This window comes from Psittacula echo (genome assembly GCF_963264785.1).
Source record: "Psittacula echo genome assembly, chromosome: 5".
NCBI classification, from domain to species: Eukaryota; Metazoa; Chordata; class Aves; order Psittaciformes; family Psittacidae; genus Psittacula; species Psittacula echo.
Window position 1 is genome coordinate 41,387,130 of NC_137739.1, and position 17,262 is coordinate 41,404,391.

At 39.5% G+C, this 17,262-nt stretch overlaps 1 protein-coding gene across 5 annotated transcripts in view; it reads right to left on the reverse strand.

Moving 5' to 3' along the window:
- The window catches only part of ZFYVE26 (zinc finger FYVE-type containing 26), a 52,085-nt gene that overhangs the window by 28,986 nt on the left and 5,837 nt on the right, over positions 1-17,262 (reverse strand). For all 5 annotated transcript variants that reach the window (XR_013956770.1, XR_013956771.1, XM_080617112.1 and 2 more), the window contains exons 5-19: positions 16,653-17,205; positions 15,208-15,338; positions 14,197-14,361; positions 13,013-13,101; positions 12,582-12,742; positions 8,751-8,933; positions 7,499-8,152; positions 5,996-6,085; positions 5,189-5,257; positions 4,418-4,569; positions 2,363-2,561; positions 1,772-2,035; positions 1,472-1,591; positions 1,035-1,199; positions 379-606 (exon numbers count right to left, since the gene is read on the reverse strand). Coding sequence is in view for 3 of the 5 variants with exons in the window: in XM_080617112.1 (XP_080473238.1) it covers positions 379-606; positions 1,035-1,199; positions 1,472-1,591; positions 1,772-2,035; positions 2,363-2,561; positions 4,418-4,569; positions 5,189-5,257; positions 5,996-6,085; positions 7,499-8,152; positions 8,751-8,933; positions 12,582-12,742; positions 13,013-13,101; positions 14,197-14,361; positions 15,208-15,338; positions 16,653-17,205 (3,223 nt within the window). In the remaining 2 variants the exon portion in view is untranslated. The remainder of the gene's footprint in view (positions 1-378; positions 607-1,034; positions 1,200-1,471; positions 1,592-1,771; positions 2,036-2,362; positions 2,562-4,417; positions 4,570-5,188; positions 5,258-5,995; positions 6,086-7,498; positions 8,153-8,750; positions 8,934-12,581; positions 12,743-13,012; positions 13,102-14,196; positions 14,362-15,207; positions 15,339-16,652; positions 17,206-17,262) is intronic.

Below are 17,262 nucleotides of genomic sequence, written 5' to 3' on the forward strand. Positions count from 1 at the left end.
TCTAACTGAGCTGAAAAGTGCTGATCCACTGGATGCAAGAATCAATCTTGCCTTACAGAGTAGTGATCAGAATATCTGGAGGTCAAGACTTCGTTTTGCCTAACTGAAATACAGAATCTGGGCAGTAGTTAACATTTCTGTTCTCATTTTCCTACTGCCATCAGCTATTTTTATCTTAGCTGTGATTGGCCTAGGTATTAAGAAATAAAATTGAAAACAGCGCAATAATCAGTCAAAATGAAAAGATGTGACTATGCACAGGTAGTAGGCACGTTTGGCAAGGAACCATTTTTGTAAAATTACTTTCCAGAATCAGGCCAGACTACAGAGTCTGGGTATCTTCGCCTAGGCTCAGACCTTTCAGCAGAAATCTCTTACCTAGCTCTGCATTCAGGCTTCGTAATAAAACAGCAGCCAGTCTAGTCACGTAGTCAAATAAGGCCTTCACAAAGTTTGTCTGCATGTTGCTCTCTGGCGTGATTTGGACAATTTGGGCAAGAGTTCTCAGCAAGAGCTGTGACTGATTCCAAACCACATGCTTCTCCAGCTCCGCAGGTTTGAGAGAGGCCTGCTCCACCAAGGTGACAAGCAGGCTGCCTTTAGAGTCTGGTTTAAGAGAACAGACACACATCTAAGATTCAAGTAAGTACTAAATAACAAAAAGGAAGACTGGGAAGAAAATAAAAGAAAAAGGCAACAGTAAAGATACACCAAATTATCTATAAGCCGTCATGTTAAAATACACTGCAAGAACTCGTCGTTAGGACTGAAGAAAAATAGGACAAATAATAGCCTCAATTGTACTCATTAATATTGTCCTTTCATCTCTGTCAAGTTCACAATTTTAGCTCTGAAAACAAGTGCTCAGAATATAAGAATTACAGATAAAATTTATACTTTGCATTTATGATTTGAAAAAAAATTACTTATGCATAAGTCAAAGAGCATTACAACTAGATTTACAGTCGCCTGGACAGGCAAAAAAAAAAGTTTAGATCCACTTGTCAGTCTTCATGATCACACAAGTAACTCACCCACAGAACATTCGACATGTGTCAGTGCTTTTAGGATTTGATCCAGATTTTGTGATAAAACTATTTCATTAGCAATACTTTCTTCAGTCAAGGCAGGGTAACAAGCTTGCAGAAGGTTTACGATACTACATCGAAAATGACTCCCTATTTTCTCATCTGAGAGTTCTATAAAGAGAGAGAAAGAAACAGCAACTATAACAAAGACAGAAATATTTTTGCACAGAAAAAGCCCCACAGAACCAAAACTGTTTTATAATACGATTAGTTTGCAAAATTCAAAATGTTTCCTTTTATTCAGAATTAAGCTTGGTTCTTGCTCCCCACTCCTTTTTTGTTTTAAGCTAAAAACTTGAAGGTTCAAATTTCCATTGCAACAGAGGACAAGAACTAGATTTAAACACATTTCAACAGAGTATCTTATCAGCAAAGTATACTACCTGGCTTGGATTGCCCTTGAGATGCGCAGGAATAGTTGAGAATTTTACTTATTTGCTGAAGAACTGCTGGAAAACCCTTTACACCTTCAGAGTACAGTGAAACAAAGTCAGGATGGTGGCCTGGAAAAGTTATTGTGCAAAAGGGGACAAAATAAAAGTTAGAAGTGGAAAAAGGAGAAAATAACATAAAAACTACAGAATGAGGTTTAGTTAAGACTCAGGTATTAGCACAAACAACATTCAAAGAGCCATTTTCTGCTCCCAGGCCCAAGTTAATAAACACAAAAATCAAAAGCCTACCCTGATTTTCAAGGCTGTGGTACAGTCTTCTTTCTGCTGTTTCCAAAAGCTGTTTGCATGTCTTCCAAAGATGGCACTGAGTACAAGCTAGGTCAAATGCTGCCATTGCTGAAGGACTGAGGTCATCCAGGACTTCCCGCAAAGGATCAGTATGCTCCAGCTGAATGTTGTTGACCCAGAAGTTTTCTTGGAGAGCAGGGGCAAGACTTCCAGAAGTTGCAAGCAATTTATCAGTAACGTCCGAGATGGAATAAAATACCATACCTACATGCATCAGTAAAACACACAATCACTGACTAAATATGCTGTGTGTCTCAGATCCTGTCACAGATGATTATTCTCTTAATCCTTTTGGAAAATAATTCCACAGGTGGCCTGCATCATGGATGAATTACTGCAGGATGGATAAAACTAACTGGGCATCAAAAGCAAATTTCAGCATTCTTAGTCTTCACCATGCAAAGAACCACCACGTAATCTTCTGAAGAGCTGCTGCACTCATTATAAGTCTTCAAATTCCTTTCTCCTATTTTCTACTTCTCCCTCTCCCTCACCTTTTATGATAAAAAACTCAAAACCCCCAGTCCTTACCAGCTGCTGCTGCATTCCCAATAGCTTGCAGTGTCGAACGGCCACTGCCAGATTTCCTGATGCCTCCAGTGCCATCTGACGCTTGATTCTCAATGTTGTGCTCCACTCTTGCCATTTCTTGTACCGCCTCTTGGTAGCGCTCCATGAAAACCAATTCACCGTAGCAAGGTGAAGTATCCAGATTAAACATCAAAGCCACCTTTCAGAAACAGCAATTGATCTAATTACAGAGCACGTGAACAGAACTTTTCAAAGGTCAAAGAACTCTGGGGGCTTTTAGAAGAGATGAAGGAATAAAATAAAACACAAACTTCAACGGAAAAAAAAAAAACCCAGACACAGTAAGCTGAAATGGTTGGGTATTTTCTAGAGAGTTTTAAACGCCTGACAAACAGGACCTTAGAGAAATTTTCCAAATATTTTTATAAAGCTCAGCTATTATGTATTGTGTGCAGTTCTGGTGTTCTCAACATAGAAAGGACATGGAACTGCTGGAACAAGTTCAGAGGGCCACGAGCACGATCAGTGGACTGGAGCACCTCCTGCATGAAGATAGGCTGAGAAAGTTGGGGCTGTTCAGCCTGGAGAAGAGAAGGCTGTGTGGAGACCTCATAGCAGCCTTCCAGTATCTGAAGGGGGCTTATAAGGATGCTGGAGAGGGACCCTTCCTTAGGATCTGTAGTGATAGGACAAGGGGTAATGGGTTAAAACTTAAACAGTGGAAGTTTACACTGGATGTAAGGAGGAAGTTCTTTACTGTAAGGGTGGTGAGGCACTGGAATGGGTTGCCCAGGGAAGTTGTGAATGCTCCATCCCTGGTGGTGTTCAAGGCCAGGTCAGGCAGAGCCTTGGGTAACATGGTTTAGTGTGAGGTGTCCCCGCCCATGGCAGGGGGGTTGGAACTAGATGATCTTAAGGTCCTTTCCAACCCTAACTATTCTATGATTCTATTCGTTGCAAGGCTAGAGCTGAATTAATCTTCGTAAACCCGTCTTGCAGAATAACCTTTCATGATTTCAACAGACAACAACAACATAAAAAAACAACCAAAACAAACTAACAAAAAACCCTATCAAGTTGGGCCTCCAAAGTAAACATTTTAAATAAATTCTTTTTCAGAAAGGAATTAAGTGAGAAATTTAACACAGAACAGATAAGCACAGCTGTGCAAGTTCCTATTATCAAACCAACAACAGAACACAAACCAAGCTTGAATTCATCAGCAGTGATACTGAAATTCAAAGTAATAAAGCAAAACAAAATTCTTCTTTTGGCCCTGTAAGCAGAGATTAAGTGGAATGCTTGACGTCAAACAGAACTAATGGGTTGAGCAGTAACCTGCTGCTAATGCAATGCTTAAATGATACTAATTGCTCTGATACCACTCTCAAACTCAGCCAGGTCAGTGCTTTTTGCAGAGGATCAAACCACAGGTGTACTTCAACATATTTTTTCAGAGCATCAGCCCAAAAGTCCCTTAAAGAAAGGTATGCATGGCTGTGAGGGAGCAAAGAACTATATGAACCTGTGGACTGTCACCTTCAAGTTTTTCTGCCTGTTTTCAGTACCATGAATTCAGCCTCAAAACATAACTCCTTCAAATAAATTTAATTACCACTTTGGCTCTGCTTTGGGTAAGGAATAACTTTCCATGTTCCTGACAAGCTTACAAGTGGCAGTGTCACGGGTTTTATTCACTGACTAAAGTAAGCAGTTCAGATGCTGCTTCCTCATGAGACTTCACATGAGCTCATTCAGCTGAAACACTAAGTATGGCCAGCTGTCAAACATTATCATACTTTGACAACCCAGGCTTAGAGAAAACATTTTTATATAACAAGGAAAAAAAACCACCCCAGCATTCTTGGGATCTTGGTTTGGAATATTTTTGTTCTTTCACTTTACTTCTGAAGTGACCCTTTCACTTGGAATGCAGATGTTTCAGCCCTATGCTACTTAATACAAAAGAAGCAGGAATTTCATCAGCTATCACAACCACAAACATCAATAGCAAATTACATTTTTAATTGCACAAAATACATGCAACTCCTTTACCTGATGGGCTTCTACGAAATTTCCTCTCAAAACACAAGACACTAACAGTGATTCTGGTGGGGAAAGCATCATAGGAATGAGGGGGTTTTGCTGCTGTGATCTCACTCTGCTTTCCAAATCACTTGAGCCAGATACATTACTGGTGCTTCCCTCTGCAAGACAACAGAATTAATCAATATACTATTATGAAAAAAAAAAAACATTTCACCAGATAACAGCCAAATATCAGATACTTCATATATTTAACACAAAGATATAGGAGCAGAGTTGCAAGAAGTTTTAGGGTAGAGATCAACATAAATATCTTGTTATAAATTATTGCAATATTTCACTACTTGGTCAGAACTTTCAATCTGGATCTCATCCAAATATAACACTGTTTAGCAGCTACATAATATGCATGCAATGCTAGGGTTCAATATGGATGAAGGGATAAGTCTTAACTACTGGATTTGTTAAATCAAGTTAACATGCCTAAGAATGTTTTAGGTTACATGACTAACAGTCTGTTAGCTTTTTTGACTGTTGCATCTCACTGCATTGCATACTGTTTCCTGCAAGCCAAAAATATCTAGAAAAATCTAATTTTCTTATTTCAGAAAACATATATTAATCTAATTAGAAAAAAAGTCAGCCCAAAAATGGGAGCTCTGAGAAGTGAAGAGTTCTAATCCTGTTCTACATAAGCAGTAATTCACATCAACTAATCAAGCAAACACTTCATCATGCACATTGACAATACAAACAAATACTACTTTTGTGGCTTAATACCTGAAGTACTGGTGCTTAGCTCACTACTTGTACTTTCTAATGATGGACTGGAAGTTCCCTCTTTCCTATCTAAAATAGAAACAAATAAAAAACAGTATATTAAAGGCACTTTTTCTAAACAAGGTAATTAAAACTTACGGCAAATAACAGGTCAGGCAACCAGAAGAGATCTTCAAGAGTGTCTCACAATGAGCCATCACTGATGTCTATGACAAATGCAAAACCTCCTAATTTGAAGAAACTGTTAGGCAACAAACTGTTAGGGTGGCCCATCAGTGTCTCGTGAGATACTTCAAAGCTTCTTATTTTAGAACATCCCACTCCACAACCAGATGTACCTTTTAAAGGCTAAATTGAAAAAGAGTGAGGAACTCAACCTTCTCCTAAGGCTGTCAATTTAAGCCACAAATTCCTGTAGATTCACATCCTAGATACTACTGTGATAGGGATGAAAATATACCAGTCATTGGATACAATGGAGAAAGGGAAGAATCATCCTGTAGTTGCAAAGTTCTCCCCTGCCCCAAATCAGACTATGTATGAAAGAAATTATTTTGTAACCTGAATTTAAAATTAATTATCTTTTAGTTGTGTAGGTGAACTTTAGGAAAACAACCTCAATTCAAGTGGAACTTGACTAAGACATTTCAAATCGGTTAGAAAACTAAAGGAAATAAATCTAGTTCTCTACCCCTAGTTATTAAATCTAATTGTATTCAACTCATGAGCTCAGCAAAATTTTGCATGAGCTTAGCAAAATCTCACACATTTCAGAGAGGTCTTCTCCAAGTCACTTTTTCAACCCACCTGTCTTGTACCTTTGAGATCTACTTCGTTTCTTAAAGCTGGAGCACCTGATTAAAGAACAGTATCTCCTGGAAGCTGCAAGGTGATGTTCTGTGAAACATTTAAGCAAAAATATTACCAAATAGCTGGACAGGCCATCAACAGTTATTTGTCTAAATTATAGAATCTATCAGCACATTTACATAGGTAGGGCTATGATGGCAAATTTCCAAAGGGAACACAGTCAATCTCAGCTAAGAGCTCTTTTGCAGTGAAGTTTAAACTAGCACCTTAAAGTAATTTTGATGCAATTCAGTTTTCCCTTCCACATCCAACACTGCTTGGAATGTATTATACCTTCTACACATCCCTGATGAGTACTAAGGGTTTCTTCCAACCTAAATGATTCTATGATTCTAAATATACAGAAAAATAGATACAGCCCAAGTACACAAGTGGCTAGAAACAGGGTAAAAAGAATAAGAATTAAAATAGTAAAAGAGAGTTTGATTTGTCATTAAGGTTTTGATGAAATAACTTTTTCTCAATACATGGTGGAGTGAACCCTGATTCAGTCAATAGTTCTGAAAGCAGGCAAGTAATGGGGGTGTCAGCACTTGAAACAAAAAAAAAAAAATCCAAGAGATATGCAGTGTCAATAAAAGCCACCTTTCCCTGAAAGATGTTCACCAAATAATTGTCATCATTTGTCAGAAGTCAGGACTCAAAACGTACAGAATCCCACTGAAAGCTGCTGCCTGTCCAATAGGAATACTGAGGGCTGCCTATTCAAATGGAAGTCCCAGCACACCCCCTCCTTTACAGGAGGAGACTTAAGAACAGTTTTAGAAATTTGGAACATTCAAGGTCCATACTGCCCACCCTTTCTTGGGACACAGACTTTGCATGGTCTGAGATAGACAATAAGCACAAGCAGAAATCTGATAGCCGTAGGGCTGACAATAAGGAAGAAGGTGGGAAATAGGCTCCTGAGTGTATTGTTTTAGCTACTCCTGAGGAGTGGTCTGCATCCCAGAATAATCCAACTTCCTTTTCTTAACATGCTTCCAGACTAGGCTAAATCAACACTTCAGGAATGAAATGGGTCTATCTGGCTTGCACTGTATCACACACACCACCATGTCCCTTCGTATCACTCCACTGTCAATGCAACTTGTAACAAAAGAACAGGAGAAAGACAAACTGAAGCAGTGTGTCCAGAAAAGAAAACCCAAATTCTCTGATTAGAATAGGGATTACTCCTACTGGGGAATGGTGCAAGAACAAGGTAATCTCCAACTAGATCACTCTCCTAGTATTTGCCAAAATGTGCTCAGGGAATTTCATCCAGACTACTGCCTGGGCAGCTGTAACAATGTCCTGGTTTCAGCTGGGACACAGTTAATTTTCTTCCTCGTGGCTAGTACAGAATGAGCAGCTGTGTGGTACTTAGTTGCCATCTGGGGTTAAATCACAACACTAAACAGTGTGGATGTATCAGAAAGTGCTAAATACAAAGCCTACCTGCATTTCTGTTATTCATTACCACCTTGTATCGCCAGTGAGCTTCAGAAAGATGTTTGGAAAACTGTAACACACGACTTTCAAAGGCATCTCTGGTTACAGAAAGATTCAAGCACTCTACAAGCTCCAGCTCTTCACAAACTACATTACTAGAGTCCCATGGGAGAGAACTCTGAATTTCTTCCAGATGGTTGAGAAGCAATGTGAGGAAGGCATCCATGGCCACATCATCCACTAAAAATCCAGTTACACCACTGGTGAAGTGTTTCAGATCCAGGTAACTCAGCCTAGAGGTTTCACAGCTTTGGCCATCTAACATCAAGTCACGAAGATCTTGGGGGCCTGTGTGAACTGTCTGACCAGCCCGCAGATGCCTCTCTGATTTCTTTTCAGCCTCTATTAGGCGCTGCGGACTTTCTGAGGTGGAAGAATGCCGACTAGCACTGCCTTCCACACTCATAGTAGTACTCTTTTTCTCAATATCATCATCTTCTGCATAGTCTTCAGGCAAAAAAGTATCAGTATGGAGATCACTGTAGGAAACAAAAAGCAAGGAGAAGATGTTCTCCAAAACCTCCAGGCGCAGAGGAGCAGGAACACTCCTTAAGAACTGCTGACACTTCTCAAGGTACTGAGGAAATACTGAAGAGCAATCTGTAAAATTGAAAACAAAAATAAGGAACATTTACAACATTTTTCAGCAGTTCCTTCCTCCAACCTCTGCCCTTTAAGAAAATCCTAGGACAGAGAACTCTCCCAGTGGCTCAGAGCCAATCATTGCTCCACAAATCAAGTAAATATATGGCCTACATTTTACATTTTAAAATGTAGTGTGCTTCTTCCCTCTCAGGAATGCCAATTATCACCTCGTGCAGTGATGTGCAAACCCAGATTACACCCATTCTAGCGAGTAAATCTGTTTTAGCTCTGGGAAATCATAACTTCTTACAAAATCATCCCTGCTACTACCATCCTGTATCTAATATCACCTTCTTCTTGCACTGTATTTTTAATAGAGTTACCTAGAGTATTTTGGAAGAAGGCAAGGAGCTTATTCATATCTATTATTATTAAAGGTAACAGCACCTCAAAGAAATGCCATTATACTTGTTTGCAAAGCACCCACAGCCCACTGAATAAAATCGCCACATGCACATAGGGTGCAGTATTATCCCAATAATAATAATAATAATACAGAGTCCAGAAAATGTTAAAGCACAAGCTATTGAACCTGAGAAACAAGGCCAATCACCTGCTGGTTCTCCAAAAGTTTTGTCCTCAGGGATATCACCAAGATGGCTGCATACACAATCTTTGCACTTGGAATGCTTATGTGAATTCACACACAGAGCGTAAACAGCATACTTCATGGCACAAAATGCTCGAAAGAGTGCCAGATTGCGTTGCTGACTCAGGGTGTTAGGGAATGTTGCCGCTGTGGAGGGAAAGGTGGTGAGGGGGTAGCAGGTAGACAAGAAAACAAGTTAATTTTCTTCTGCAGTTCCCACACAGCAACATTGATATACCCAGTTATATATAGGAGAAACCCCTATGGCACCTCCATCCCAGCTTTGCCCTCTCTCACCATTACCTCACAACATTTGAAACAAAACAAAACACAACAGATAGATAGGCACAGAAAAGTCAGGCCTGGATTCCTTTCTGAAAGGGAAATTTCCTGTGAATTTGGGTTACAGGAGCTGGATATAGCATAGAATGATCAAATTCTGCTCATGATGAGTCTCATTAGAGGTACATATTAAGCTACACTAATATATTTACAACACACGGACAGATCCTGTCGTATTAAGCTACACTGATATATTTACAATACAGGGACAGATCCTGTCTCTCTCCAGCATCTTAGAATTTTTTGTTCTATCACACAGTAGACAAGTAGGGAAGATAGTGCAGATGGGCTCACTGACTACAGTGAGCACAGAGTACCACCACCTCTATGGACTTCTACTAATAGTCATGGTGGATTCTACGCACAATGGCTGGCCATTGATTAAACAAAAAGCACTGTCCCCCAGTTTCCTTCACACACTTATGATAAAGGCAACTTAGAGAAGTACTATACTCCTTCTTTTCCCCTTTTGCTTTTTTTTTTTTTTTTTGAGGAAAGGTGGCACATGCCAGAGACATTATCCCCTTTTAGTACAACAGAACATCAGAGCTGCAAATTACATACAAGTCGCATGATCATCACCTTCACCCAGGAAGGCAACAGAGAGTCATATATTCTGTTATGCTGAGTTTAGATGAATTATCCAACTACTGTACAAAGGTTAAAACCTCCCAACAAACAAGCAAACCAAGCTAAACCAAAAAAAACCCCAATGTTAAATTAGGTTGCTTTAATCCACTATCCTATATTCATGTACAAGGGGGAGACTGTCCCTCTGCCTACTGTCACACAAGGGAAGTAACAGCCAAGTTTTTTTAAACCAAGCACTGGTTTGATGTACTTACAATGTCCCCACCCAAACTCTGGGACTGAACAGTATTACCTAGAAAGTCTTTCAGCATTGCACTCCACAAGGTGTGAGCTTGATTTCAAAGAAAAGCACCAGCCTGAACCGTTTTAAAAACTACAGAGCAGCCAAGACAATAGCCTCTAGAGCACAAACAATTTGAAACCAATTATTCCCTCTCACTGCAATTCTAAACAAAGACAGTGGTGGAAACTACTGTGTAGACAGCACAGAATCATAGAATAGTTAGGGTTGGAAAGGACCTTAAGATCATCTAGTTCCAACTCCCCTGCCATGGGCAGGGACACCTCACACTAAACCATGTCACCCATGGCCTCATCCAACCTGGCCTTGAACACCAAGGATGGAGCATTCACAACCTCCCTGGGCAACCCATTCCAGTGCCTCACCACCCTTTACTCACGGTAAAGAATTTCTTCCTTATATCCAATCTAAACTTCCCCTGTTTAAGTTTTAACCCGTTACCCCTTGTCCTGTCACTACAGTTCCTGATGAATAGACCATCCTCAGCATCCTTGTAGGCCTCTTTCAGATACTGGAAGGCTGCTAGGTCTCCACGCAGCCTTCTCTTCTCTAGGCTGAACAACCCCAACTTCCTCAGCCTATCTTCATATGGGAGGTGCTCCACTGAGGAAACATTTAAGTATGAATCATTTGCAGAACCCACATGGCCACAGAAATGCCACAATTCACCAGCAGCTTTACACTAATGCATAGCAGTCAAAAAGCTCTCAATATCAGTGTCTTAAGAGGCCTTCAGGTATGTGAAGCCAGAGATCAAATAAATACAGTCCTCTTAAAAAGATAAACAGCTAACTGGAGACATTATAAGATACACATAGGTAATCTAATGCAAGTTTAATATACTTTTGCCTCCCATGTGGAAAGACTTGGATGCAGTGAGTCTATGCCAGTATCCACATCTAAACCAACCCTTTTCCCTGTACCAATAATGAAGAGATATCCTTCAACTACAAGCACTCTTTCTCCTACGCCAGAAATATTAATACCTTATTTTTGAATTCTATCCATCATGAAGAAATTTCTGCCCATCATTTCTTTTGTTAGAATGGGTGATCAAAGCTAACGTTACACACTGACCTGAAGGATGCCTGAACGCAACTGCCTACAATATCATTACTTCAGTTTCACTACTGCAGCTGTCAAATATGTCAGAGAGAAGGCGAAGAAGAGGAAGTAGGTGGGGTGAATGGAGAAAAAGGTCTGTTAACACTACCAAGTCAGACAAATCAAAATTTCATGACTCCTTCCCTGATAAATGAGATTATTTTAAAGGAGATTCTATTAATGCGTGTTTATAAAATTATCTAAATTTTACAATAATAACTGGACTGAAAAGAAAGGGAGGACTTGTCTTCTATTAACTAGTTCTGTAAATTAAAGTGATCTGAAAATAGAAAAGAAACCACAGCTAGAGTTCTTTTGCTATAGTCATGCAGCTCCCAGAAGATATGATGGGACTGCCTCTTCCTGTTTTTGAAAGAGTTTTGACAGAATATAAACAGAAAATAATTAAAATGTCAGAACTAATTAAAAAAAATTCAACATCAGCAACAACAAAACTATTTCAGAAAGCAGGACAGTGGTCTGTCCTGAGATCTGTATAGAGTATCAATCATTAAGTCTTTTAAGCCTATTCAAGACAACTGTCATGATAATTTTAACAACAAAACTTGTAAAATAGGACTGGAAGCCAACATCTTAACAATATGATTACTGGAGGGAAAAAACCCTGCTTTCCACTGGAATATCTGTGCAAAATCCATCACTGAGAGCTTTCTACATGACTCAGGTTGAAATTACCCATGTACGAATTCCCATCCATAGAAGGAATAAGGCACAAAAAATTGCAGCTTCTTAGGTTCTAACACATACAGGAAGACTGAGTTTCTGTATCATTATTAAGATGCTGAATCAGAAAACAGAATTAAAATAGCAGCTGTACCTGGACATCAGCTGCAATCAAAAGACTGCACAAAGGAATCACTTCTAAGTGAACTAACGTGTTTAGTAAACTCAGGTATTCTAGGCACCAAATTGGAACACAGGAAGATAAGTGAGGCAACAAGGATGCAAATACAGTCTGTAGGTAAGCCTTACTGATTTTAATATTAATATAGATTTGGTAAAACTTAATATTACTATTAGTATTAATATTAGCTATAGTATGAGATACTGTCAATTTCATTTGGCTTTACCCTTTGATTTTAAAATAAGGGCACGGATAGCTAAGGGTATTATAAAGTATATAAGTTACAATGAGTAGCACATATGACCATGTGCAAAATCTTGTTATCACTGTGAAAAATCTCCTTCAGAGATGTGTCCTTGTAAGATTAAAGAGATCTCACAATTCCTTCTTGGAAGACAATTTACTCCACAAAAGGATTCCAAAATGATTTCCACATGCTGTCTAGTATTCTTCCACAAAACAGCTGATAAGCAATATCATCCTTATTTACAGAAGTAGGACAAAAGAACAGATTCTTCCCGGCGTAAACAGTAAGCAGCACATACTTGATGGATCATGTTGTTTTTGTGTTCTCATGACCCTACACATTTACCCTGCATCTGCTGGTCTCTAGCAGGAACTTTTTGAAGAAGCTCAATAACATCGCCTTCATTCAGTGCCAGAAGATTAGTGAGATGATGAAGAGAGTATACTGCAGTGTGGCAATCTAGACTGTGCAAGTGTTGCAAAAGAATTTTCCTTGGGATAGTAATACTGCAAGAGAGAACAAACAAAAAAGTGGTATAAACAGATTAAGGGCTCTCAGATATGTTTAAAAACATATCTTCCACTCTAATTCTGATTCAACCAAACTACTGCGATTAAAAACAAACAGCATTGCCCATGAAGCAATTTCAAGAGCTTGTCATATACAGTCATGAGGAGATGATCAGCCAAGGTTCACAGAAAAGAACACAGTTTCTATTTGCATACATAAATTAACTAATAGGCAGATTTGGCAAGACAGTTTGTAAAAAGTCCTACCTGTTTTGCTGTATGCACCATTCAAGAACTTCTACCTGGGCCCACAGCCCATCACAAAAGTCTTTCAGTATCAAATCATTGCACAGATCCTACATGGAAAGACAAATAAAAGAATCCCTTTACAACAAATCCCCTTTACAGCAGAACCAACCTGTATGGCATATAGGATATTCACAAGTCTTCTTTATCCAGATGGTAACTTTCAAGTACAGAAAACTGACAGTTTTATTACAAAGCCAGCAAGGAAGGGCTATTTTGAAGCAGCATCAGAAACAGTCAGCCTCCATGTGATACAGAATACAGAAAGGTGGCTACACCCCTTTTCAAGGTTAGCTTTCAAAATGCAAATTAATGCTTGTTAGTAACAGTGTAAGACAATAACCTCTAGAACTAATCATGTACTAAACCAGATAATATGCTCAGTAGCACACAGTTATTCTCCTTTACAATTTGTGTTTCTACCACAGATACCTGCCCGCTAAATCAGATCTAAGACTTTCACTTTGCAGAGGCTATTGAATAGATCTTCAGTCTATTACCAATAGATGGTAACTCCCATAAGGCAATCTCAGCCTAGATGTGCCCCAATGACCCAGCAGCACAAGGCTCCCTGTCTTCCCACCTCTGTTCTCCATGCCACTTGCCTGCAGGCAGACATCATTGGAGTTAGAATTCTCTCTCTTCTTCAAAGATGAAAACTCCCGCCAAACAAGGCAGATCTTGCAGTCACAGCTCTTGTCATTTATCATTTAATTTTGAGAATGAGTATTGGAAATTCAGCTACCCTGCTGCTGAACTCAGGCTAGTTGTGACCAGAGTTAGTCACTCACCATCTAGGGATGATTCACTGGATGAAATGTCTCCCAGCTCTTTTCAAAACCAATCAACAACCACTGTTGTCTTTCTCACGTTAACAGCAAAGGGTGAAAAGCTTATGCTAGATAAACTTTCATAATCTCTTGGGCAATCATAATCCCTTTAAAGCTGAGGAGTAAGAACAAACGCAAGTGTTCAATAATGTTACCTCCATTCAACTGTAACACCTTAACTTTTTTAATTCTATTTGGACAAAGATTAATATTCTCACTGGAAACTCCCTTGTTTTAATTATTTTCATATCTGCAAGCAAATTGCATTATCTGGACTCAGACTTCAATACTGCTACTTGCTTTCTGCTGATTTACCCGAGTTTTGTGAAGAGTCCACAGCAATGCTTTTGCTGATTCCACGCTTTGACAATGTGTCCATCCTAGCAATACCAAGAGGCGACTAAGGGGGTTGAATTCTCTCCTCAATAAGCTGTTTAGGCCTGAGTAGTCTTCTCTCTTCAGTAAAGTTAATGCAGTCACCTACAAAACAAAATGAAGTAGCATTTATCTTTCCAAAATGCAGAGACCCATAATGCCTGGCAGGTTATGTAAGCCAGACGCCATTTCAGTATTATTTCACTTCACTAAAATAGTGAAGTTCCACATCTGGAATGTCCCTAAACTTGTATTTAACAAGCCATCCATCTACACTTCAGTAAAACTGTCACAAGGAAAAAAACATCATTTCAAATGCTTACTACAGAGCCAACTCATACTCCCTCAGTACATTATCTTTACATTCTTTATATTGATCATGTCTCTGTCAAGAGCATTACATAATAAACTTGAATGAGCATGTTACTTAGAAGTGGAAATATATTCAGCCTTAAAAACTTGCACTTTAACAGCGACCACCTACCTGTATTCTTTTTCTTCTACCTATGAAAATACATTCACATAATTTATTTCATACCAGAGTATTTTTCACCAGGTTTTCAAGCTCTTTAAAACATAAATTTCACCATGCAAACTAGTCTCACTGGCCCAAGTCTACCAGAATAAGAAAAGCAATGAGTTCAAGGTCATGGGGTAAATCAAGTGGCATATCCAACAAAATTATAAGCAGAACACAGCACTTATCAAAGCCTGAAGATCTAACCTTCACTCTGCATGTAGATAAGCTTTTCTAAAAATCTTACTGAATGTTTTGAGTTCATCACACAGCTACAAGCAGGGGAGTTATCACCACTTAACCTTCTTGTTCTTATGACCCTTAGTAAACACTATTTGAATACAAAATGTTTGTGTGCACCACCAAGATACATTCAATACACGGACTGATTTAGGCACCGCTGATTTTCCCACTTAATGATTTTATGGCCATACCAGAATCTGTTCCAGAAAGTGCTTGTTGCTACTCAAGCAGTAGAAGTAGGCTGCCTTCCAAGAAGAAGTCTCGTCGGGATCTGAGAACAAACTCATCATGGCTCGCTCTGTATCCAGCTGCTCAGATAAACCTAAAAACCATCACAACATTTCCTTCTAGTACAGAGGAAGGCCTTTGAAAGCAGCATAACTACTGTGCAATTAAACTGAGAAACACTCAACATTTCCTCCAATGTTTACCAGCTGTTACATGTTAACAGTTAAGACTCCCAGGTATTATACTCAGCCAAGCAGAGAAATTTCATAGAAACTAAACAAGTCAGGTAGGAAACCAGGAAACTGTATGAACAGTCATTAACATAGCAAGAGCCTACTCAGTACACAGGTGGTTTGCATTAGTTCAGGGCATACTGCCTTTCTTTCTCTGGTTTTATGTTTCTTATCTGTTGCATGAATTGTCACTTGTGCTTTGAGACACCATGCTGCTACGCAGGGCCTTAGCAAAGACTTGCTCAGCACAGGAATTTCTCAGATCTATGCAAAGTGAGAAGTGATCTACACTCTGTGAGTGTGAAAGTATCCATACCTCCATTTTTCTTCCCTCATGTGGAAGCACTAACTGTAGTTATTATCAGAAATGCCAGTCTGCCACACCACACCAGCCTGAACTTCCCTTCAGCAATGCCTGAGTGAAGGGAAGAAAGAGGACACAAATCCCACCGATTTACACCTCATAGGGGGTAGGCAGTCTAGCTCTTCCCTCCTTGCATGCTCACCTGCCACTTTCCTGACAAGAGCATGGGCACCACCTGCCATTCAGCTTCAGCTGAGATCCTCAAGTAAATATACCAGATACAGGGAGCTAGACAGAAGCTGTGACATTATAGCTGATACAAAAACAGCTGGGCTCTGGCAAGTGAGCAGGTAATCAAACTGCATCTTCTTTCCAGCTGGGATATTAGGCCACTCGACATCTCCTGACACTTTTAGAAGTTTCATTTTCCATTATTTAGGGGTTTGAACGTCTGGGGATTACTGAGGTAATTGAACTGTTATTGGCTTGTAATAGAACATCTTCCAACACAGATGACCTCAAGCTGGAGGTGAACGTATATACTTTATATACATATAAAGAGTCAACTTTTTAGTTACAAGCAGCATCTTCAGCAGGAGAAATGCTGAGCAGATTAAATTAAAATAAAGCACAAGAAAGGGTGGTAAAGGAAGTCCTCCCAAAAGAAAGCAGCATAGACTACAGAAATATAGGGAGAGCCATGGGGCTCCTATGCCAATTCCTTGCTTTAAGTCATTTTATCATCACCTTTTACAAGACTCCATGGTAAAGCCACCTTAAGCAAGAACACTGCCTGACTTCTTTACAACTTGCCTGTTTAATGTCTCAAATGCTTTGTTAAGCAGAAATTAAAGCAAAAAGACAAACAAACCTTTTTGCATTGACTTTGACACCAAAAATTTTTCCCTTATTCTTTCTATGAGGAGACTGCTATACAGGCTTAACATGCCATGGCTCTGTTTCCTCAGCATACAGCATAGTAGCTTCTCCTCCCTCAGCGGGCTTCCCTCAGCCCAGCATACATCCAAGAGCTCCATGAATAGGTGTTGTACTTCATCTGCCTGTTGCTCCACCTCAAAAGTCACTATACTAAGAGCAGCATAAATCGTATCTACTAGTTCTCTTTGATCTAGTTCTGCTGACATCTCAGAACTGCACTGAAGCCTTTGCAGAGATTTCAAGGAGTCGTGAAGAAACTCAACAAAGATGTTTTGTAGAGAGCAATATTGCTGGAGCGAGGAGCTCTGTGTGTTTCCTTCCTCCTGAAAGAACTCCAGCAGGGCTTTTGCCCTCTGGGGAGCCTGCAGCAAAAGCTTCCGGAGAGCTGAAACAACATCCAAACTGAATCTGTGAGAACAGCCATCTCTTCTTTTCCCATCTGTGATGTGCTTATTCTGGGTGCACTCAAATGCTTCGAAAAGTTCCTGGTAGGGAAATAATAAAAGAATAAGCCTCTCAGACTCCATTAAAAATATTATTTA